The following is a 24,830-nucleotide window of genomic DNA, read 5'->3' on the forward strand; positions in this document are numbered from 1 at the left end:
TGTCACATTCAATCTTTGTCCCGGTTTTTTGCTTTTTTCCCAAGAATTCTGTACACAATGGGGTAAAAAAGGACAATTCATCCTACAAGTGAAACATATCCCAACTTGTTATGTGTAATCTTTACCCGATTTTCCGTGATTTTCAGAGAATTCTAAAAAAACAATTCATCTCATAAAAGAATGTATTCTAACGTGCCGAATTAATTTTTCAATGGATTCTGAAAAAGGGCTAAATTGTGTCCATTCATCTTTAAACTGAAATAAATTATAACTCGGGACATCCCTAATTTTCCATTTTTTTTTCTAATTAATTCCAGAAAAAGGGGCTTAATTCTGAGAATTCGTCCCGTAAGTGGAATACATTTTAAGTTTCCATATCCAATCTTCAACCCGGTCTTCTATTTTTATTTCAATGAATTCCAGAAAAACGGGGTAAGTTATAAGAATTTATAGCGTAAGTGGAGTATATCCTAAGTTGTCATATCTTATCTTGACCCCGATTTTCCTTTTTTAATGAATTAATTCAAGAAAAAGAGGGTAAACTCTGAGAATCCATGCTACAACTTCCCAAATGCCATCTTTGCTCCGATTTTCCATTTTTTTTAGTGAATTCTAGAGAACAAGGGTAAATTGTTAGAGTTCCTCCCGCAAGTGGAATGCAACCTGTACGTTGTCTTGTCAAATCTTCCCTGATTTTCCTTTTTTTTAATGAATTAATTATACAAAAACGGGGTAAACTCTGAATTTATGCTAATAGCGGATAATTCCCGTAGTTCCCTTATGCCATCTTTACTCTGGTTTTGCAATTTTTTTTTCAAGGAATTATAGAAAAACGGGGTGAATTCTAGTAACTCATCCTCCAAGTGGAATATATTCTATTAACCTGCCACATCTAATCTACTTTACCCCGATTTTCCATTTTTTTTTGGATGAATTATAGAAAAACGGGGCACATTCTGAAAATGCTTCCACCAATTGGAATTTATCATGTTTATCCTACTGACTTGCCATATCCTATCTTTACCCGATTTTCCATTTTTTTTTTCAGTAAATTCTAGAAAAACGGGGTACATTCTGAGAATTCACGCTACAACTGGATAATACCCTAAGTTCCCATATGCCATCTTTACCACTATTTTCCATGACTTTTTTCAGCGGTGAAATTCTACGATTAGCGCTAATCGTTAGCCCCCCCCAAAATAAAGCGATACGCAATAACTTAATTGTAATTAGGAGTTTTTTATAACACCCGCTTTCAGTTATTATTAACGTCCATAGAAATTCAAAACTTAGGCACAACAACATGCTATAAAATATATTCTTCCTCTTTAATTGTAGTTATTCCCCAATGAAGTCTCAATTAGAGACGAAACGCGTCCGAAATAAACGAGAAGCTTACAACTACAAAAAGTGTTTCTTTGTGCGGCTCGCTAGTCTTAGTTAAAAATGAAAGATAGAAAAAATTACAAATTTTAAAAGAAGTTTATGTTCTTAGTGAATTCTAGAAAAGCGGGGTAAATTCTGAGAATTCTTCCTTCAAGTGGAATTGATCCTAGGGTGCCAAATCCAATCTTTAACCCGATTTTCCATTTTTTTTTCAATGAATTCCAGAAAAACGGTATGAATTTTAAGAATTCGTCCCCCAAGTGGCTAATACCCTCAGTTCCCATATGCCATATTCACCCCGATTTTCCATTTGATCGGTGAATTTTAGAAAAACGAGGTAAATTCTGAGCATTCATACTACAAGTGGATAATAGCTGAAGTACCCATACGCTATCTTTACCCCGATTTGTGATTCATTCCAGGACTTCTACTTTTTCTCGACTTTGAAAAGGCCTTCGACACGGTAGAATGGTCTTTTCTTCCAAAAACTTTACAGTGTTACAATTTTTGGCAATCTGCTATCAACTGGAAGCTCTTTTACCATAACACAGAAAGCTACATTCTTAACAACGGTTGGTCTAGCAACTTCTTCAAACTTGAAAGGGGGGTAAGGCAAGGCTGCCCTCTCTCTCCGTATCTCTTTATTCTCTGTGTAGAAATACTAGCCGAAACAATACGGCAAAATAAAAACATTAAGGGCATAAAAATAAACGAACAAGAAGTAAAAATCAGTCAATACGCGGATGATACTACCCTTATTTTAGATCGATCGCCCGCCTCTCTAACAACCTCCTTACAAATATTAGACTTTTTCAGCGAGATTTCTGGTCTCCGATTAAATAGCAAGAAAACTGAAGCTTTGTGGATCGGTGCGAATATTCGAAACGAAACACATCTCAGACCCGACAAAGATTTTAAATAGGTAAAAGATAAGGTTAAGGCTCTAGGCGTATGGCTCTCCACCAACCCCAAAACCACTATAGAAGCTAATTACAACGAAAAACTAACCAAAATCAGAAACAGCTTAAGCTGCTGGGAACTGCGCCGTTTAACCTTATTAGGAAAAATTACAGTTTTAGAAAGCCTTATTGCCTCTCAACTGGTTTACATCCTGTCCCCTCTGCCGTCCAACCACAGCGCTCTAACAGAAATAAATAATATGTTCTTCAATTTTGTATGGGATGGCAAGGGAGACAAGGTAAAGCACAACATAATGATCAACGACTACGAGAACGGAGGGTTAAGGATGATTGATATCAAAAATTTTCAACAAAGCTCTTAAATCAAGTTGGGTAAAAAAATATCTAGATCCGGAAAATCAAGGAAAATGGAAACTTTTGTTTGACTATGAATTACAAAATCTAGGTGGTGTCGAATTTTTTCGTACCAACCTTAATAAACAAGATCTGTTAAAAACTATAAAAACTGCAGAGGCCTTTACTTCAGAAATACTCCACATCTGGTCAGAAATCTCACTTGAAACTAATTTCTCCTCCATTGATCAGCTAAAGGCGCAAAGTCTATGGCATAACTCTCTTATACGTGTCGGTAACAAACCTGTATACTATCGTTCATGGTCTGTAAAGGGAGTTAAAACAGTGGGCCATTTGATGAATGATGCGAATAGTTTCCTACCTTTCTCTGATTTTAAAGAGCTTTACGACATTAAAACAAACTTCCTTACTTTTCAAGGCATCTTATCAGCTGTTAAGGCCTTACAAAAAAGCAATGAAGCTAACTTCAACAGCTGTAATACTGCATACGAAACTACCTTCGACACCTTCCTAAAGACGACAAAACCAAAAAGACTAACATAGAAAATTCTGACGAGCAACAGAATGCATGCTCGAAACACCAGATAATGTCGACTGGAAGGCAGTTTACAGAACTCCTTTTCTGTGCACAAAAATCACAAAATTGATTGTTTTTCAATTTAAGCTACTGCACAGAAGACTAGCCACCAACACTTTTCTTACCAAGGTAAACCTTAGGGACAATGAGCAGTGCACTTTTTGTAAAAGTGAGAAAGAGGCTCTCATCCACCTATTTTGGACTTGTGATATATCCAACCGTTTCTGGCAAGGTCTTAAACAATGGATAATTAACCTTGGAGAACCTTTCGCAGAAATTTTCAATCTATCGCCATTTATAGTACTTGGGCTTAAGCCACACAAAAACAAGAAACTAAACTTCCTTTTTGTGGTCACTAGATATTTTGTATGGATATGCAGAATGCGCAACATCTCTCCGGAAATAAAAACTTCCCCCTCTTCTTCTCACATTATGATGCATAAATCATTATTGTAAGAAAAACCATGCTTAAAACAAGCACAACACGCATTAACTTAGTGTTTTCTTTAATTCTGTTTACATATAATTTGATGTTTGTATCCTTTTTTCCTGCACTTTTTTGTTTTCTTTTAAACTACCTTCTTTTCTATAAATTGTGAGTAGTGCACTCTGGCTGTAAACGCTTTTTTGTTTTGTTTTTTTCTTTTCTTTTCTTTTAATATATAGTTATTTGTTTAGTCGCTCTTCAACCAGTATTGTTTTAAATATTGTATTGCACTGTAACGTACGTATTTGTAAAAAACAAAAAACGTAAGTAATATAGCTATAGATGTAACTGTACTGTAAGTTATTTTCTGTAGCCGTGATATAAGTAATATAGCTGTAATTAAAGTAATATAGTTGTTTTTGTATTAAAAAATAAATTAAAAAATTTATAAAAAATAAATAAAAATATTGTGACAGTCAGATTTTAAAAAAAAAATATTTACCCCGATTTTCCATTTTTTTCAACAAATTCTAGAAAAACAGGGTAAAATATAAGAATGCATCATCCAAACTGAATAGATCCCAAGTTGCCATATTCAATCTTCAACCCGATTCTCCATTTTTTTTCAATGAATTCTAAAGAAACGGGATTAATTCTGCGAATTCATCGGCAAGTGGCTAACACGTTAAGTTCCCATATGCCATCTCTACCCCGATTTACCATTTGATCAGTGAATTCGAGAAAAACGGGGTAAATTCTGAGCATTCATGTTACAAGTGAATAATACCCGAAGTTCCCATATGCTATCTTTACCCCGAATTTCCATTTTTTTTCAGTGAATTTGGCAAAAAACGAGGTAAAATCTGAGAATTCATCCTCCAAATAAAAAGGATCCCAGGTTACCATATCCAATCTTTAACCCGATTTTCCATTTTTTTTCAACGAATTCTAGAAAAACGGGATAAATTCTACGAATTCATCCGCAAGTGGCCAACACGCTAAGTTCCCATATGCCATCTTTACTCAGATTTTCCATTTGGTCAGCGAATTCTAGAAAAACGGGGTAAATTATGTGAAATTCATTCTTTAGGTGGAATATATCCTACTGACTTGCCATAGCCAACTTTACCCCGATTTTCGATTGGATCATTGTGTGAATTTGTCATAAACGGTGTAAATTATGACAAATCCACCCAAACGTGCAATAAATCCAACAATGATCTAGAAACAGTACTAAAAAAAGAACTGCTAAAATCAGCGGGACCGCAATAAAATCACATCACAATCTACTACTTCAAATTTTTACGGAGGGCTTAGTGCGATACAGCAAAAACCTACAATATTTAAAATAAACAACCAAAGGCCAAACTTCTGTGATTCAAGGAAGACTTCGTGACGCGACGCAGACAAATCATCACAACTTTGACCTCTCAGTCGATCTCACCTCCAGCAGATCAGCGAAGCGTCAAAAATATATAATTTCATGCCGACGAACCATAATCTATGATCTTCAGCTATTAAACAAAATAAAACAATTGTGATATGACGCCACATTGTGCTTTTGTCTTAGCTTGTGTGTAAAATGTTGTCAATGGAGTCGCAAGTCGAACAATGAGGACAGTAAATAAAGCAAGACTGCAAATAAAGCGTGAACAATAACGCATCTTTTGGTCGAAAGTCGCTTTGTTATTTACGTAGCGAGTTATTCTTCCACGTTTAGGCTATAACAACGATGCGATCACACGGCGCCAACGAAGGAACGATAGAACTTCAAAGAAAATAATGTGAGAGGTCAATGATCCGGTTCGCAGTGATCATGCGAACAGCATGTTTTCCTGAGATCAGTTACCGGAAAATACTGGTCAAATTTTCCACTTATCCCGACCCCCTCGAATAAGTACTTTTGCTTGAAGACATAACTACAACGGAGTCTCTTAACCAGTCCTAAGCCGCGTGTCGCTCGATAGATCACAGGATATGATTGGCCACTCTATCACATTACGTCAGAGGACATATCTGCAATGAGAGGACATAAGTGCAACGGTACAGATGCATATGCCGGCCTACTTTACCCAGTGGTCTTTTCGGTCTGCCTACTTGCCATTTTTAGACTGGGCCGAGGAATCTCGTTTCCATGGTGCGTAAATAGCAAAATGGCGGCTTCCCTTCAAGTCACAAAGTCAGTTCACTTTTTATTGCTTAAATCATGACTTCTCTCAAGAACTGTGACCCGCAGTTAAGACGGTATTTGCTTGTGCATCGGCTTCCTGATATATTTGAGGTAAGAATTCACTTTAACAGGCAAACTGCAACCTTGATTCCTGAATCAAAGTACTTTATCCAGCGATTTTCTCAGTTTGTGGGAGGAATCCTGCGCAGTGATTTTCCCCCCGACAGAAAGTGATAGTGTTTGAAGTTGGAATTTATATAAGCTCTGTTTGCGTTCGAGATCCATACTTTATCTGAAAGATTTGTTTCCGTAACCTAATGCGTCGTTGCCCAAGGCTATGGCCAGCTGTCTTTTTCTTGTTGTTAACTATTGCCGATAAGAAGTGGTATAGGATTGATAGAAGTACATTTCGTGTAGGTGAACGCTTGGGGCTGAGTTTAATTAACAATGGTTTATGAACTGAGCGGAGTGCAATTTGTATAGGTAATCGCATGATTGCAAGTGATAAATCAGCACAAATATTGCTCGTGCTGATTTATCCCAAAATAAGACAATTTTTTAAAGGCTAACCAAATTGTAGTCTTTTAAAAATTTACGTGTGCTGATTTATCCCAAGTCTGGTGGCTTGCCTTTGCCTTGTTGTTGAAGTAGTCAGGCTTTTTCCTCAAGAATTTGTTTCAAACTTTTAAAGCCTCTCTCAAGATTAATTGAGAGTTTGTACTCTTTCTCAGTTAGGTATCATGCCAAGAATTGTGCCTGTCTTTCAAACAAACAGTTGCGTAAAACTCCTTGAGAATTTTATTCAGGGCCTCCAGCTCACACTTTCATATCTGTTTTTGTAGGCCAGACTTTCAGCCAGCTTATCCTTTGCTGAATTTTTTTGCTTTAAGCATACTACCTCAAACTCTGAATAAAAAATTGTTACTCTCTCTCCACAGCTGTCCACTATTTTGTTTTGTTGTGCTTAATAGAAACTTACCTGTCAATCAATGTACTTTCAACTTTCTGCACAAAATTTCAACCCTCTGCACTGTTTGGGATCACAAAATTCAGTCACTAATTACAAGTTTTGTGGGAAGCCATATCAGTGTTCAATAATCATCAACGAATCATAAAACGCAATAATTAGCTGAGTGAAAATTTGTTTTTGTGCTATAATGCCAAGGCAATGAAACCAGCCATACTAAAAACCATTACCACAATTTGTTATTGAAATAATAATACTTTAAGTGTAATTGAAGCCTTTTTTTGTTTTTAATTTCAAGTAACTTTGCTTGGGGAAATTACCAAAAGTAAAGAAAATGCACTCCTTCTCAGCCTATCAGAATGTAGTAATTTTGCCCTTTATGTTATGAAAGTGTTATCATGCAAGTGGTTAACAAAATTGGAAGACTATGAAGTGGGAGACTGTTGTTAATTACAAATATGATAACAGACAGAATTGAATAACATGAAGTCTTGTCACCAATCAGTCAAAACTATGACAAAATTTTAGATACAAACTAGTGATTCATCATAGGTTTTCATAAAAAGATTTCATTCACCTTGGCAAAATAGGTGACAACAATGACTGCACATGATGCATACTGTCCAATTACACAGGACTGGTATGTTATGCTTATATTGTCCAATAACATTGTCCAATTGGTGCTGGTTGGAACCAATCAGGTTTGAAAATATCGATAAAGTATTGAAAACAGTATGGAATTTTATGGATTTCAAGTTCGCCCCTGTATGTGCAGTTAATAAGGTTGATTCCCGACTCATAATTTGACTTTCATCTGTAGTGACGTCATACTTGGAAGTGCACAAACCATATAATCTTTATGTAAACTTTAAGATTGTAAGTAAAAAAATACTTTTGACTTTCAGGCTATTGTCAGTGCTTTAGCTGTCAACTGCCCAAGGGATCCACAGGCATTTATTCTTGAGAAATTAAAACTCATCATAAATTATGAAGAGGTCCTGGATGATTTGCGATGGTATGTATTTTATTGCATTTTTGGATATAGAGTTCTATCTGATTAATGCTAAAGTAACTGAAAAAAGTGCAAGTTGTTCTGAAATCATACATCATTGTGTTATTTTAGAATTGAATGAGTGTCTTTATAGGGCAGGTGCAATTGTGGAAAACAAAAATAAATTCCTTACCAACATTTGCACAGCATGAGGTTTACTTGTCACTTATTTAGATCAGCTTCAACCCTTTAACTCACAAGATCTGACTGTTAATTCTTCCCTTGCCCTGTTACACATTTCCTTTTACATTGGTTACAAGAATTTGGTGTTAGATCTAGATAAAAACTTCTACCTGATAAGTTTGAGTATTCTCTTTACCATTTTGCAGGATAATGTATGGATATGATAAGGAGAAGTTACATATCAATCACTTCCGGTAGTTAAAGGGTTGATAGAGCAAAATTTAGTTGCCCATATACAGACTTTTGGTCAATGAAAAATATTCCAATTGACCCAGTGGCTGTTTGAAAAAAAAAAAAAAAAGAGAGAGACATGAAGAGAGGAAAATGACTTTTAAATAAATTACATTGATGAAATTTCAAACCTATTTGGTTATTTTGATTTTATTCATTTTGGATTTTAACTGGCTGCAATCAAATTGTGATTTAGAGACTGAAAAAGGAGGTACCATGCATAAACAAATCGCACTGCTTAGAGCCAACCAGATTGCAAGGATCACTAGTGATTTTAAAATGGATTTAATAGACTTGTATATTTACTGATATTGCTTAAGGCTTCCTTTAAAATTGATTGATTATATTTCTTTTTTGTTCCAGGGATTCTTTTATTGATCAGAAAAATCGTCCCAAAAATAGAGTTGTGAAGGCCTCAGTTTTGGATTTTCTGTGGTCATATGAAGATGAAAATTCACAGGTAAAGAAGAGTTATTGCATTTTAATCGATATTTGATAGAACAAAAATAAAATAATCACTTCAAATGGCCCATCAGAACTGAGAGAATATTACAAGAAGCCACTGAGGACTCTAAATCCTTCTAAACTGCTTCTAGTTTAGGCTCAAGGGGAGATGTTGAGGGGAGGTGTGCTATGGGTTGTCTTCAAGGTCAAGAGGTTGGCTTTGAGATGTGGCTGGGTTATTGTATTGTGTTCTCAAGCAAGATACTCAACTCTCCTAGTACCTCAGTCCCTGCTCAGAAGTTTTAACCCTTTAACTCTCATGAATGACTACAACAGAATTTCTTGTTACAATACCAATACAATATCAACCAGATAAGTGATAAGAATCAGTTAATCCAACACTAAGTTCTCTTAACTAACTGAACTTATTACTGGTAATAATTGTATGGTTGATAGTAAGGAGAATTAAAAATTTGATCTGGGAGTCAAAAGGTTAACTCTCTTAGTATCTCTTCCTGCACAGGAGTTTTAAATGAGTACAGGCTCTAATGATTTAAAGACAGTCTAAATTAATTCAAAGTATTTTAACCCTTTCCCTCAGCCAACTCCTGGAATGTACCAAAAAGCCTACAACTTGTACAATGGTAAACTGAAGAAATCATGTTTCAAGTAAGGAATGAGCTGTAAATTGTTAGACTAAAGTTTGTTCCTCTATTTAGGTCTGTTGTTGGTAGAAGTCAGTGTTGTACAGTTAAGATCTAAGATCTTAACTGTACAACTATTTTGTTTTCATTTATTTTCATTAAGGAAGCTTTCATGAAATCCCAAATATTTTTTATCGTTTCCTTTGTCATAGTGCCTGGATGCGTTATCACAAGTACATGAGGAGAAAGAAAGCTTTATTGACCAAGAAACTAGAGAATGCTCAGATTTGGCATCAGCGTAGAGTACAGAGAATTCATCTTGAATATTGGATTGTATCTTTTTAAAATTCAGTCAGGAGGATATGTACATTGTGTAATAATAAATTACACTTTCAAGAGTATTTTGCTTTATAGTTTTTTGGGAAACCATCTGGCAGCTTTACTGTAAAAACCCGCAGATAAGCCGCACCTTTTTTTATCCCCTCTAACGCCTGGTTACTAAGCTTCGAATGTTCCGCTCGCGTCCTTGTCGTAGTGCTAAAACCTATGGAAAAGCTGTGTTGAATGAAGAAATTCCCGTCAACAAATACCAGAAAAAGATGAATCATATGTCAAAGTTGGTAGGAATGATGTTCATTATGTTAAAGTGCCAAAATTGTGGGTAAGACTTTGAAGTATTTTCCGTTACAATGTTAATAGTGAGTGTACGTTCGATGAACAGTGGATGAAGAAGACTTCTCAATACTCGACTTTGGATTTCTTTTGATTTCTTTAAAAACCTTTTTTTCCAAAATTTTAGCTGCTAAATTCAGGGTGCAGCTTATCTGCGGGTTTTTACGGTAATTTCTATTTGCAGGATGTCTCATAAAATTTGGCATTTAGTATTTAGTTAGTACTACAGAGCCTTGGCTTTTTGAGTATAACTTTTTTCGCATTTTATGTTTGTACAGCAATGAATAAATTTGTGCTACATTAAATTTCTCCTTCACTTGATTGACACTGCCACAGGCATGGGTTTCTGAGAGAAAGGAGAGGCAAAATGGTTAGTAAATTTTTCTTTTCCTTCCAGTTTCTCAGTTTTGAAACAATATTTTAGTTTTCAGTCTTTATTCATCCACATCAATGGGTGTCTCTGTAAAATATACAATGTTGAATATCAAACTCAAGAGTCAAGAAAACATGTTTCTCAAATAGTTATAGTTAACAGATGATTAACCCTTTAACTCCCATGAGTCATCAAGAAATATCAACCAAACAAGTGATGAGAATAAAGAAAAATATCAATTTGGGGATAATTAGTTGATCCAATACTTAATTCTCTGAACTAACATTATAACAATTGTATGGTTGACAGGAAGGAGAATTACAAATTTGATCTGGGAGTCAGAGGGTTAACAGATGTTCTTACTTCATTTTGATGTCCTCTGTGATCTGTTACTGAACAGACCAACAGCAATGTGGAATCTATTTCAATTTGTTTTATATGATAAAAAGTAAAATATTATTGACCCTGTAACTCCCAAGATCTCATTAGTAATTCTCCTTACTGTCTGCCATTAATTCTTGTCATGTTAGTTTGGAGAATTTGGTATTGGATCAACTAATAATCCCCTAATTGATATTTTTCTTTTTTCTCATTACTTGTCTACCTGATATTGTATTGATATTGTAAGGAGAAATTCTGTCTTGGTCATTCATGGGAGCTAAAGGGTTAATTGTGATGTCATTCATGCATCTGTCCTCTAATAGATCCTCAGTAAAAACCAATCAAAATAAATTACTGTATACCTTTGCTTATCATTAAAACTGTCTTCTCGATGGCCATATCTTTGTTTGAGGATTGCAGTTTCTGTATTGATTGAAACCCTGCATTCTTAAATTTTGTACAATTAATTGTCAAACATTCTGTGAGAAAAAATGAAGCTTAATCCTTTTACTCCCTGGAGTGACCGAGACAGTTTCTCCTTAAAAATCAGCACAATGTCAAGAAGACAGTCGAGTGATAAGAATAAAGAGAAATATCAGTTGGGCAATTGTTAGTTGATCCAGTGCCAAATTCTCTGGACTAACATCATGAGAACTGTATGGCAGACAGAAAGGAGAATTACTAATGAGTTATGGAAGTTAAAGGTGTGAATTTGCTTTAATTTCAGTGATCTCCACAAGGATCCGCAGAGTCCTTGCAATCTCATTGTTGCGTGTGGTGTTTGATGCATGGCATAGTGTTGCTGTGGATGCAAGGAAGACAAAGGAGTATTTTGAGGTGGGTAAGACAAATATAACAGGCTGGGGGGAAAATTTTGTAACCATGTATTTTGTGACCTACAGCTGTATGTGAAATTAGAGGTTTCTTCAGATATTGTAGTCCTCAGGCTTCTGTGAAAGATTTTGCTCCTCCACTGAGGAGGAGTTTGAATGGGTACTAGCTGGTTGTGGGGAAAGCTTGACAACCAGCAAAACAGTGGGGGTAGGGGTTGTTAATCCCTGAGATGTACTAATATGCCTTGCAGTAGAGGAAGAAATACCACAAGTTTCTTCGATAGCAGAGACAACTTTAGGATGGGAATATTTCCTGTTAGACAGTGGGAACTATTTTTAGCAAACAGGTGTGATTTTGTGTGTTCTTGGTCTAATAAATTAGCTCACTGCTTTGCAAATTTTTTTCTGAAAATATTCAGCGGATTGAAAGAGGAGAGATCATTGACTCAGGGTATGAAGGATTCTTCCGTGTCAGAGCAGACGGAAAAGATGAAATTTCATCCTTACCAAGACATGTTGCGTTAAGGGTAAGTGTAGCTTTGAAAGGGCGTGAAATTTTTAGATCCATTTTGTCATTTGTTTTCCTTCATCTCAGGTCAATAGATTTGAGGAAAGGTAAGTAAAAGTCCAATTTGTTTGAAAATTTGTGAAACAAGGAAAATTTTGACCCACAGCCTTTATACCGCTTACTAACCGAGTTCGATATCTGTGCTGTTTGTTACGGACCAAGTTTTCGCGGTAGAGCCATAAATCCGAGTGGAAATACGAGGTTTGGACTAGTAGTGTTCATAACTGCGTGGATCGCTTCTATATTCGTTTCTTCAACCGCAGTGCACATAAATGATTTTCATATATTTGCAGGCGTTATTCATCACTTAAAAGGTTTATTTGGATCCAACACAACGATTAGCTCCCAGTTGACTTGTTAGCTCAGTGGTAGAGTGCTGCACCGGTATCGCAAAGGTCATGGGTTCAAGTCCCGTACAGGCCTGAATTTTTTTTTCAGGCCTTATTTCAAGTACTAGTTCAGTAATGTTCATAACTGGGAGGAGCGCTTCTATATTCGAAACTTTTGAATTTAGCGAAGAGTTCAGTGAAACACCTGTACAGCCCGCTAAGTTGGTCAATCATAACGTTCGTACTTACTGAGAGATATGCAGTAATAAGAAAGTGGAGTCCGTGATTATGTGGTTGTGTGAGGCATTTTATAAGTTTTGCTAGCTGCTGTAGTAAGGAAAACTTTTATCAGTTTGTGAAATTACAAAGCGGTAGAAGTTTCTTGACTTTTTTTAAGAAAAAAATCAGGTTCATGTACATGTAATACAAACTTGTCAATCCAGATTTTAATATTTGATTGTCATACGATTTAAATCGTTTATTAATACGTGTTTCTGTTTTCAGATTTTCAGTTACCTAAGCGTGGGTGACTTGGGACGTTGTGCTCGGGTCTGTAGAAGCTGGAAGGTGTTGATTCAAGCCAACATACTCTGGAGTAAGGTTGATTTCTCCGTTGTGAAACACATGTAAGTCACAATTGTGGGGTTGGGGTGGGACAGGGGGAGGGCTGTAGCATCCCCTCCCCCCTGTGTTAAATGGAATTGGAAGAAAATGGAACTGTTCTGATTCGTCTGCCTCCGATTTCGTCGCTCTAATTAAGAGGTTAGAAGCGCTCTTTAAACCACAACCCCTAATCCATCACCTGTGAAAACCAGCCTTGTAGCATATTTCATGTTCTTCAAACTTCCTGGCTCTGGTGAGGGGCTAACGCTCGAAACATCATCTTTGGGACCTCTCCTTTATGTTTATTTGTTATTCATTGCCACAAAACATAAGTGAGAATTTACAATGGAAGAGTTACAGAAGAATTATGATACTACTTTTATTTACGAACTGTCAATAACTATAAAAGATAAGTATCTCTACAACTATAACATTATCAACCCAGTTGCTAAATAAACAATAGCCCTTATTTAGCGCCAAAATAAGAGCGAGTATTTGTCCGCGGACATTATCGGTTCCAAGATGTGAACAGTTTTCCGAGAGCAAAGCTCGATGAAAACTGTGAGCTTCGAGGAACAGATTATTTTCGCAAGGACTAATATATTTTTTTTCGCGCCAAAGGGAGGCTATTGTGTTTATCATCCTTCAAATATTTTACCACACTCGTGAAAAAATCTTTACAAATAGCTTACTGTTTGCTGCTTGAAATATATATATTTTTAAGTTTTCTCTCGTACGCCTTTATGAGGAAACAAATGTTTCCCTTCTTCTGTAACAACCACATAACGCTCTCTCATCTTGAATTTAATCTTCGTAGTTGACGACAGGTTTGAAAATTGGGGAATATCACTAGGGTGATATCCTCGGACATCCCACAGTTTTAGCTGGGGAATATTCGGTCACGTGATGTATTAAGACCAATTGCGCGCGAGCAAAAAATATTTGATGGATCATAAAACCAAATTATGACGTATGTACCAATTGTTTACCAGATATATTATTTTTTTCTTTCAGTGCAACAAATAAAGTAGCAGCCAACGTTATCCACAAGTGCCGTCCATTTCTGGGGCATTTGAATCTTCGGGGATGTTACAATTTATCGAGTGAAAGCATCAAACTTACTGGTACGGCTGTATATGCTTGAAGTAATTTTTGAAAATTATATTTTACGTTATTTCTAACAGCGCATCACTGTTGCTATGGAAGGAAATATTTCTTTTGTTTTTACCTTCAGCTCAGTGCAGAAATCTGCAAGATCTTAACTTATCAGAATGCTCAGGGGTTACGGTAAGGACTGATAATTCTAATGATTATAATGATGACAATTGTTATAATATAAATTGTTATCAGCGTCATTTTTTTATCATTTTAATTATTTGTCACTAAAATCCTGACACAAAGTTGTCCAGAAGGTTCTATTCTTTCAGAGAAAGGCGGAATGGTAGTCACTACTTTCCTTACATTAAAATTGTAACTTTTTTTGACGTCATTTTGGACAGGCATTTTCTCTCTAGGGGTGTATCACATCAAGTGAAGGTTTTCCTCGCTAATTGGAGCTATAGTTCAGTTTTTAGATAAGGAGTCGGATGTAATCCGGTGTAGCATTGGAGTTATATTACGAAGCTCTATGATTGGCTTAGAAAACTGGCGCCACTTTCTGCGCCAATTAGATGCAAAACTAAAAACGATCACCTCTTGGTAACCCGTAATTTCCCGCGCCGCGGGCAGTTTACTTGTTTTTGCTTCGGGTTTTAATTAGCTCGTTGCGATATATTTCTTTGTTGTGATCGGTTCTGTGATTGCTTTGGTTTAATTTACGACACTATCGAATTGTGCTCTACAGAGAAATTTCCTCTCTAACCAGTCAAGTGCAAATCGACAACCAATCCCCTTGCGACTAAGTCACTCACGTTTTCCCGCGCTTCAGTTCGGCCACATAACATACTTTTGAGCTCTCATGGGTTCTTTGTGACCTTTTCTGTCCTGACTGGCCTTTGTAATTATCATGCGATAAGTACTAGTATAGGTAATAACACGATTTCGAGTGCAATTTGGTGTTAATTAGCACGAGTAAATTTTTCAAAGACAACAAAATTATACTTTGAAAAATTTCCAAGTGCGAGAAATCATGTTGTTACTTGTTAATAATGTACATGAAGAAACGTCACAGAGAGTCAAGACAGACGTAAATTTTGACAGCGCGCGCTGTTTGTAATTTGCACTCGTGTTATATGAGAATACACCAGTTCAGCCAATCAGACACGCGTAATTATTTCATGTACATTATTGCGGTAGTTAGTCGAATGGCGAACTAACTGTGTTTTCATTGTTGTAGGATGAAACAGTCAAGAGTGTTGCCATGGGTTGCACTGCTTTACTCTATCTGAACTTGGCCAGAACGCCTGTTTCTGATGCGTCCCTCAGATATCTCGGAAGGTTAGTTTTCCATAAAATGTTTCCTTCAGTTTCTGAAGAGTGCTTGAGACATTTAGGGTTAGTTACTGAAAGAACATTTCATCGTTGTTCAGAAAAACTTTCGTTTTAAACCATATTAAATTTAGTCATGTCATTCACTTCTTTATGGCGGCATGACTGAGCCCTTCTCATGCCCCAAGGATGCATTTTGACCAAGACAGAATTTCTCCTTACAACATCAATGCAATATCAAGGAGGCAAGTGATGAGAATAAAGAAAGATATCAATTAGGGGATTATTAATTGATCCAATTCCAAATTCTCCAAACTAACATCATAAGAATTGTATGGCAGATAGTAAGGAGAATTACTAATGAGATCTTGGGAGTGAAAGGGTTAAGCGTTTTCACCTTCACCTTTCAAATTTATCAGCCTACTGTGTACAGAAAACGGGAGAGTTTTGTTGCGTTCGCGCAGGAAACGTTGTCTTCAAGATCCATAGGCTTATTTGGGATGGCTTCACTTGCAAGCTCAAACGAAAGGCTAACACTCAAAACGTCAGCTTTGAAACTCGTTACGGTGGTCAATTTACGTTATCAACTCGTTGATAATACTAAATTACCCTGCTATACTCTCCCACTGACGCAGCACCACAGTTACTTTCGAAACTTGCCCCCTTTATTGATTTGTGTAAACGTTATATGCACCTCCTCCTTGTGCTTGTTTAGATACTGTTCAAACATGCTGTACCTGAGCCTGGCTTTCTGCACAAAGTTTACCAATAAAGGTCTTAGTTACATGGCGAATGGTAAAGGATGTCACAAGATTGTTCACCTTGATTTGTCAGGATGTGAGCAGGTTAGAGGTCTATTAACTTCTGTTATACATTCAACTCACTATCTCTTTTCTGATTCGCTAAAAGCGTACAGCGAATTTTCGAAATCAGCGCCTGGGACGTCATCAGGCCGCAGATTAGACAACAATCATGTCAAGGACACTCCAGGTCACGGGTAATTGTGTCATGTAAGACAACGGTGTATGATTCTAAAGGTAATCATGTCAAGTTCGCGCGCTTTGTGTTGCTTGCTGATTTGTATATTTTTACACGTTTAGAATTAATTATTAATTCAACGTACTGTCCTGACCTTTCTGTTTTTTCGTTCAATGTATAGTAAAATAATTATTAGACTCAGTTTTACAGTGATTGTGATATCCAGAATAATCAAGGTCTCGGTAGGGTCTATCAGTCTCAACCTTCGGCTTCGGTAGCCTACATGTAGCCGTACCCTCCCCCCCAAGGGTGAAACGGAAGCGAGGTTTTCGTAGACGTTCCCTCGCTTCCGTTTCACCTTAGGAAGCGGAGAGGGGGAGGGGAGGGGGGGACGTCATCAGTGATCTATTGCTGAACAGACGCGCGGCAACATGGAATCTATTTGCTTACAATGTAAACCTTTTAAACCCTAAGAGTAATTTGTATCAAATTTTTCCTTCCAATATCACCCCTGAATCACACGATAAGGTCATGAGAATAAAGGCAATGATCAAAAACAAAAGAAGCTTTTGATTGGTAAACAAATTCTCCTTGTCAGCACCTTAGGAAATGTATAAAGAGCTGTATGGAGAATATGCATACTGATGTTAGAATGTAAAGAGTTAGGACACATTAGCCATGAATTTAAGCTGCACCAGCTTTCATAGTTGATATTTAAATAACAATGTATGATACCGTATCTTCCTGTGGCAGTACATCCATGATTTACACAGTGAAGGTATTGAATGACGGAAAAACCAAACAAATTGCTAACGATGCTTACTATCTGCTCGCATAATGGTGTTTTTTGTTTGTTTGGGTTTGGTTTTTTGTTTTAACTAGACTTAAATATAAAAAGCGCAAGTGTGAAATCAGTGAGGGACGAATGACAAAAGATAGTTGAACACTTAAACCCTCTAAAAGTGATCAGCATCTAATTTCTCCTTACAATATCACCCCTGAATCAAACATTAAGGTCAGGAGAATAAAGGAAATGATCACCTACCAAAGAAGCTCTTGATCGTTAAACAAATTCTCCTTATCAGCAACTTAGGAATGTGTAGAGAACAGTATGGAGAATATACATACCAATATGAGGGCGTAAAGGATTTAGTGTCTGGTTTCCTAGTTGTACTTACCCCTGCCGTCCAGAACCCAAGAATCTCGAAGGTTTTTAAAACCTTCAAGGTTCTGGGGTTATACGGCTTGGGTACAAACACTCTACTACCAAGATCCAATGAGAAATTCTTCCTTTCAGCTGCTAAATATTACTTAGTTAACCAATTAGCACAATAGTTGTAAACGATATGAAAGAAACTAGGCTATGTAGATCAAAAATAAAATGTATTGATCGAAATTTTTACCACGGTCAACTCTCACCTTCCGGAGACTTCGCCATTAACTCTTTACCTCCTAAAATTGACCAGCATCTAGTTTCTCCCCACATCGCACTTTAAGGCCAGAAGAGTAAAGGATATGATCACTAACTAAAGAAGGCCATGATTGTTACCCAAATTCTCCTTGTCAGCACCTTACGCAATCTATTGAGAAAATTGTGGAGAATATGCATACTGATGTTAGGTTGTAAAGGATTATGGGCAGAAGCTAAATGTGGAGCTTAAACTATAGACGAATGTTTAGAAACAACTAATACAGATATGCGAACACTTTATGTGCTTCAAAACTAACCTTTTCATTGTTTTACTCAAACAGTTTGTACCTATGTAATTACGCTCTCTGTGGTCTTGGAATGTTCCCGTTTTCGCCGCTTTTTTTTTTTTTAACATACTCTAGTAATCTATCTAAGCCTTTTGACTCTGCTATTCACTAAAAGAAACTGGGGGTCTAAAACACGTAAACGAGGTTATATAACACTAGCGACACTGTGATTTCTGGCAATTTGATTATGTATCTAATGATAGAAAAGTGAGTAACTCAATAAACAAGTAACGATTTACACCTTTGCCAATTGAAGTTACACGTTTGCCTCGGAGTCGGTGTACGGGCGATGTCGTGGGAGCTTTGTCAACATTGTAAAATTTATCCAAAATTTTTCAAGTGATCCCTGTCAAATTTCTCCATTTTCATCGTTACCAAGAGCACCTAACGGCATTTGCAAAGGTGTGTGGTGTTACGATAGTTGGCAGAAAGCGCTTGCAAATCCACTAAGAATTCTTTCTAATTTTGTTCAAAATAATTTCAGATAACAGAGGAAGGTTACAAATATATTTCCATGGGTTGTGGTACTTTGACAACGATTATTTTGAATCAGCTGCCAGGATTGAGGGACGAGTGTATACAGGTATTTTAACTGAACGTTACTTGTGCGCACGATTCAAATCTGTTTTTTGATATGTACAAAACTGTCTTCATTTCTTTCGCATATTGAAGGCATTGACATCCGAATGTCGCACATTGAAGAACGTTTCTATCATGAACTCGCCATTCTTATCGGATGCTGCATTCAAATGCCTGGCATCGTGTAAGAAACTTATCAAGATTAGAGTCGAAGGTGAGTTCAATCTGTCATTCAGTGAATCATTTCATTTTAGAGAAATTTCTAATTGAGTACACATAACAATCCAGAATAGCGTTGTCATTCAGTGTTCTATCGCTTTGACGAAGGGCTAGCGCTCGAAACGTTAGCCTTTAAACTCTTTACTAAATTATCCAGGATTGCTTTTCTTCGTTCAGTGATTAGTCAAGAAAAATTGCGTCACCATCTAATCCAATCAGATGCAAGACTAAACACCGAATGCGACTTGGTCAGTCGCGTTTTCTCGCGTTTTCCCGCGCTTCAGTCCGCTTGTTTTTACTTTGAGCTACGAATAAGTGATCACACTCGCCAATCAAAGTTCAGGGAGAATAAGGAGCCAATGGGAAACTCAAAATAAAAGCGCGGGAATATGCAGGTGACCACCTGATATGATTGGTTGTAGTTTTGCATCTGATTGGTTGAGAGGATGATACGAGTTTCCTGGACCAATCAAAGGGCGAAGTAAAGTAAAACAAAGCAGTCCTAGATCTCCTTCGACTCAGAATTCATTGTCACATCCTTTGTCTTTTTTTTTTTTTTTTTTTTCAAGGAAATAATCGTCTTACTGATGCATCAGTTAAAGTGTTGGCCAGAAGCTGTCCTCTGCTTGAACATGTGTACCTTGTGGACTGCCCCAGAATGACTGATCTGGCTCTTAAGGCATTAGCTACTTCCAAGCATCTTCATGTGGTGAATGTCGCAGATTGCGTTCGGTAAGAAACTGCAACTATATGAAATGTTCTGTAAAAAATACCTTTTTTACCGATGGAAAGTAAGAAAGAGTTTGAATTTTGTTTTAAGGCTTACTCGTGAGCGCTTCGGCACAAGCGTCTCCTTGCTCGCGGGAAAGTAGGAGGCCTGGAATGAGGTGAGCCGGCTAAAGATCAACAAGGGGTCTGGCACTGGTTACCAGACCCCTGGCAAGCCTCCCTCGACTCCTCTTAACTCTGCCCGCGGGCGGAGAAACGCGCGTCCTGCGATGCTCACAATAAGGGCATGCACGAAGGCTAGAAGCTATGAATTGTCCTCCCTTTTCTGTCTTTGCTATTTTTCAAATCTTTGTTTGTTGATTTTTTTTGTTTTCTTGTTTACACCGCTCGTGACGTTACAGATTCTGAAACCAAGATAAATATTCTGATATTTTAACATTTATCTGTTTCACTGAAAGAGGTTTCCTTAAACTCCCACAAATGACCTAGACAGAATATCTCCTTACAATATCAATACAAATACCAAGTAAACAAGGGATAAGAGGGAAAAAAATATCAATCAGGAGATTATTAGTTGATCCTGTAACAAATTCTCAGAACTAACATTATAAGAATTAAAAGATGATGTCGATCAATATCAGTATCTGGGCAACTGCCCACCTACCCCTCCCCTAACCCAAAATTAACCCTAACTTGTTATCAATTGACTATTGATGATGTTATTCTGTGAATGACAAAAGCACACTCGGAGAAAAAGACGGAACTCCGAGTGCTCCCGAAAGAAGTCGAACTTATGATCTTGCGATTATTACTTCAGATGCTCTACCACTGATCAATAGGAGACTCGTGACAGGCTAGGCCGTATAACTAGGTCCATAGTGACAAACTTCCGGCATACTGCTGGAATAAGATTTTCGAATGTGGTGCTTTTGTGCAGTGACGATGAAAATGATAAATGTTGAGCCTCGTTATTTAACTGAGATGATGTTTTCAGTAAATGACACAGGCTTACTCTGAGAATTGTATGGCAGGCAGCAAGGGAAATTACTCATTAGACCAAGGAAGTCTTGTACGCTCCATTAGTGATGTTGTTGGTTGCGTTGCTTGTAAAGCTCTCCAACTGGAGTTTAGTGGTTTTCACTTTGCTGTTCATATTTCATCAGGATACAAGACACAGGAGTGAGGCAGATCGTCGAGGGCCCGTCAGGCGCTAAGCTGAAAGAGTTGAATCTAACGAACTGCGTGCGAGTCAGTGACGTCACGTTGTTAAGAATCGCACAAAGGTAAGGGTGTGATTAAGGTAATATTCAGAATTATTTCCAAGTTGTTAACATTGTGTGTAACTCGTATCTCTGTGGTAGCAGAGAGAAAGATTTGGATTTGAATTTTTGAAGGTCAGTTCTAAAAACTGTGTTGTCAACAGGGAGATAATTCTGTTTCCTTTGAAATCATAGGAAATCAGTTCTTAAAACGTTTAAATATCAAACGTTCTATAACTTCATACACGTTAGGTTGTCTAAAACGTTTAATTGATACCTATTTTACATTAATTTCTAGGTGTCACAATCTTGTGTATGCTAGTTTTTGCTATTGCGAGCACGTGACGGACGCCGGGGTAGAATTGCTGGGTACCCTCCCCTCCCTTATGTCACTGGATTTGTCCGGGTGTAACATTCAGGACCAAGGTGTGGCAGCACTTGGTAACAACCCGCGCTTCCGGGACATCACGCTTGCTGAATGTCCAAATATCACTGACCTGGGTCTGCAGGTGCGTACAGAGAACCTCAGAGAATCGGTCGGTCAGTCAGTCAGTCAGTCAGTTAGTCACCCACTCACCTACTCACTCACTCGTTCTTCTACTCAGACGCTCAGTTTATCAGTGAGTCGCACGGTTGGTTTGTCGGTCAGTCAGTCGGTTGGTCAGTCAGTCATTCAGTCAGTCATAAATCAGTGAGTCGGTCAGTCTTGCGGCCTTTCGCATGTTTAAACGCGTCAAATAACAGAATTTAAATGTCTCCTTTTCTTGCAGAAAATGTGTCAGCAGTGTCGACAATTGGAGAACTTTGATGTTTCCCACTGCAAGGTACAAAGGGCATATCACGAACTTTTGAATAACTAGCTGGTAGCCACTCTCATTGAAAAAGTTATTGTGGACGCCGTGAGTGACGTACGTTTCTCTTCCATTAGGGTTTAACTGATAACGCCATCAAGAACCTCGCCTTCTGCTGTCGATTACTTCGCACGCTGAACCTCGCCGGCTGTAACAAGGTAGAAGAGCAAAGGATTTTTATTTAAAGCCCGTTACTGTCGGTCTGCCGCCGTCTATAAAACCTCTCACCGTTGCTGTTTCGCCTGCATGCGGGCTCTTGAGTTTAGGCAGCCGGCAGCCGCTTATGGAACAATTTATTGAAACCCCTTGAAGAGAATGCAAAACCGAAGATAACCTTACTGTTCCTAATGAGAAAATTGATTTCAGGCTGAATTCTTTGTTCAAGCAAAGCGTTTGACTTATCTCTTTTTCACTTTTTTTGCAGTTAACAGATTCAAGCCTTCAATATTTATCAGGTGTTTGTCATTATATTGAGGCGCTAGATCTATCTGGCTGTGTTCATATAACGTAAGTACAGACAAGAAAACCGTTAGTGGTAACATAACAATTTGGATACTCACAAATGGTTGTCTGCCATGTGATGTCTAAATTTATGTCTTAACAGTTTTAGTTGAGCGGTTGAAGTTTCGGCTCCTTGTGAAATTTACCTTTGTTCTGATCAGCCATTGAGATAAGTTTTTTGGTGTGTTGACAAGTGTTGTGCGATGCGTCGCGGACAGTTTCTTCTCCACTAAGCAAATTAGACGAATCTTGATTTTTATTACGAAATTCTTCAGTTCAGTATTACATTTGAATGGTAATCCTTGTAGTTTAAACTACGTACATCGGTTTTTTAAATTTTACATTCTTGACAGTAGTTACAGATCGTCTTTCGATATATCTGTATTTCGAGTGTAGTGCCCCTTAACCCCTAAGATTGACTAGTATCTAATTTCTCCTTACAGTCTCGTCCCTGAATCAAACAGTAAAACAAAGAGAATAAACGATATGGTCGCCAATTTAAGAAGCTATTGATTGTTAAACAAATTCTCCTTGTCAGCACAAGACGAAATGTAAAGAGATCAGTATGGAGAATTTGCCTACTTATGTTAGGATGTGCAGGTTTAACACCTATTTTATAACTATTCTACTCTTTACGGAAGCGATGCAGGTCGTAACAAGACTTGTTTTGGTTTCAGAGACAAATCTTTACGGTACTTGAGGAAAGGATGCAAGAGATTGTCCTCTTTGACGATACTCTACTGTAGAAATGTTTCAAAGTACGTTAAGTATCTTCCAGTTTATCGATATTGCTTTTCAGGTCTTTTAAGATTGTCGAGGGAGATTACGAGCGGTCCCTCCTTTGTGGCGAAGTCCTTCATGCGAGTTAAAAAAAAGAAAACAAAAGAAATTGACGTTAACGCGCTACGCGAATCTTTGGTAATGAAGTGTACGAGAAGTGGCTACTTTTCTGGCACCTTCCTCCCAAAGTTCCGCGTGGTCAATAATCCTCGCCTTTGTCTACACCTTGTCCTGCGCTTTATGTGTCGTTACGACATGCACAGTTTGTAAGGGCACCATGACTGCTTTAAAAGCCTTCCTTTTTATGCTTTTAGAAGTTCTTGAATCTCACTAGCAGGTTTAAGTGCACTAATCGCTGATTACGCATGATTGGTGGCGTAGATTACTTCGTTTCCGTTTCTGTTTCCCCACGGTTTGTGAACTTCCAACAATGACGGAATTCTGTTCATTTACGAAGTCATTTTGGTAATTAATACATAGCGTTCAGCTTGAATACTTAAAAGGATAGATACTTCAGATTCTTGTTTAAACAGGTGACTGAGTTAAACGAGAAATCCAAAATCTGTACTCGGATAGCGAGGACGATATTTTATTTTGTTTAGCATGAAGTACGTATGGAGAATAGATTAAAAAATTTTCTGGGGTAGGATGATTCCACCCCCTCCCCCCCCCCCCCTGCGACAAACTCGCGTCCTTATTGCTAGTTTTCAAGCCCCCGTTCCCCTCCTCCCCCGGTTGAAAATAGGCCCTGCCGTTCCTGTATCTGTTGAGTACTATTTGAATTTCTCGTTTATTCTACAGCTAGTGTGTGCAGTCCTTTAAATCACTCATTTAATTTCTTAACCCTTGCATTGTTTTTGCTCGAAAGTTGAGGTATCCTAAATCTTTTGTAGGTCTTCTGTTCAGAAGCTTCAAACCAAATGCGAACACGTGCTACACAGTTCTGACGATCCATCGCCAGCTCTAGGATATTAGCTGACCACTCACATAGATTGCTCAAGTCCCTTAGAGGTCCATGGGAATGTGTACTATTAGAGTCCATTCCATACTCTCATGTTGTTTCAACAGGAAGTTAGAGTTGAAAATTTCATCGTTCTAATTGCCTCGTTGAAACGGTGCTTTAGATATTGTTGTACATAGGTTTACAAGAAATACAATTCCTTATGTTTCAGAATTCACACAACTTTGTTTCAGTAAAGAAAGGTGAAATTTATTTCAAGAATGTATAAAAGAATTCAATAAAATACCTTGCATGAACAAAGAAAAAAAGTAAATTCAATATTAATTAAAGTAGACTCATTTTGTTTGTTTTTTAGGCAGCTAATGAACTGGCCACAATTTCCGAAATTTAAATTTATTTATACATTACACATCTTTCTCTTATCAGTAGGCCTGCTTTTTATGTCTATTTTTACATCCGTGTCAACAATAACAGACATGGCTCACCTCTGCTCTATGGAACCTTTATTTATGGGACACTCTCATTACTACAGGAAATGCCCCATTAGAGAGGTATAGCTCCACTAAAGGTGACAGATACAAAGGTTCTCAGGGTTGCAATGAAGACGTTTTACAGTCTGGTTCTACTCGGACAGCATTTCATTGTATAGTGCTTTTTGATTGGTTCTTTTTCATC

The 24,830-nt window shown here is 37.5% G+C and overlaps 1 protein-coding gene across 1 annotated transcript; it reads left to right on the forward strand.

Moving 5' to 3' along the window:
- Positions 1–5,713: 5,713 nt before the first annotated feature.
- On the forward strand, positions 5,714–24,463 carry LOC113685614 (F-box and leucine-rich repeat protein 13). The gene is made up of 23 exons (XM_089206730.1): positions 5,714–5,945; positions 7,707–7,816; positions 8,630–8,726; positions 9,312–9,379; positions 9,567–9,687; positions 10,363–10,396; positions 11,508–11,617; positions 12,033–12,140; positions 13,015–13,136; positions 14,128–14,237; positions 14,348–14,400; positions 15,449–15,549; positions 16,256–16,385; positions 18,761–18,859; positions 18,949–19,069; positions 19,644–19,806; positions 20,967–21,086; positions 21,361–21,571; positions 21,833–21,886; positions 21,991–22,071; positions 22,338–22,420; positions 23,092–23,172; positions 24,088–24,463. Exons 1-23 carry the CDS (start codon positions 5,871–5,873, stop codon positions 24,167–24,169), a joined length of 2,334 nt encoding a protein of 777 aa, XP_089062856.1. The 5' UTR covers positions 5,714–5,870; the 3' UTR covers positions 24,170–24,463.
- The last annotated feature ends 367 nt before the right edge of the window (positions 24,464–24,830 follow it).

The sequence above is a fragment of the Pocillopora damicornis genome, chromosome 5 (assembly GCF_964200805.1).
Source record: "Pocillopora damicornis chromosome 5, jaPocDami1.2, whole genome shotgun sequence".
Taxonomy (NCBI): domain Eukaryota; kingdom Metazoa; phylum Cnidaria; class Anthozoa; order Scleractinia; family Pocilloporidae; genus Pocillopora; species Pocillopora damicornis.

Coding starts and splice junctions, on each gene's coding strand:
- LOC113685614 (XM_089206730.1), top strand. CDS start 5,871: ATGACTTCTCTCAAGAACTGTGACCCGCAGTTAAGACGGTATTTGCTT. Junction 21,087..21,360: donor TTGTTAAGAATCGCACAAAG/GTAAGGGTGTGA, acceptor ATTAATTTCTAG/GTGTCACAATCTTGTGTATG. Junction 21,572..21,832: donor TCACTGACCTGGGTCTGCAG/GTGCGTACAGAG, acceptor CTTTTCTTGCAG/AAAATGTGTCAGCAGTGTCG.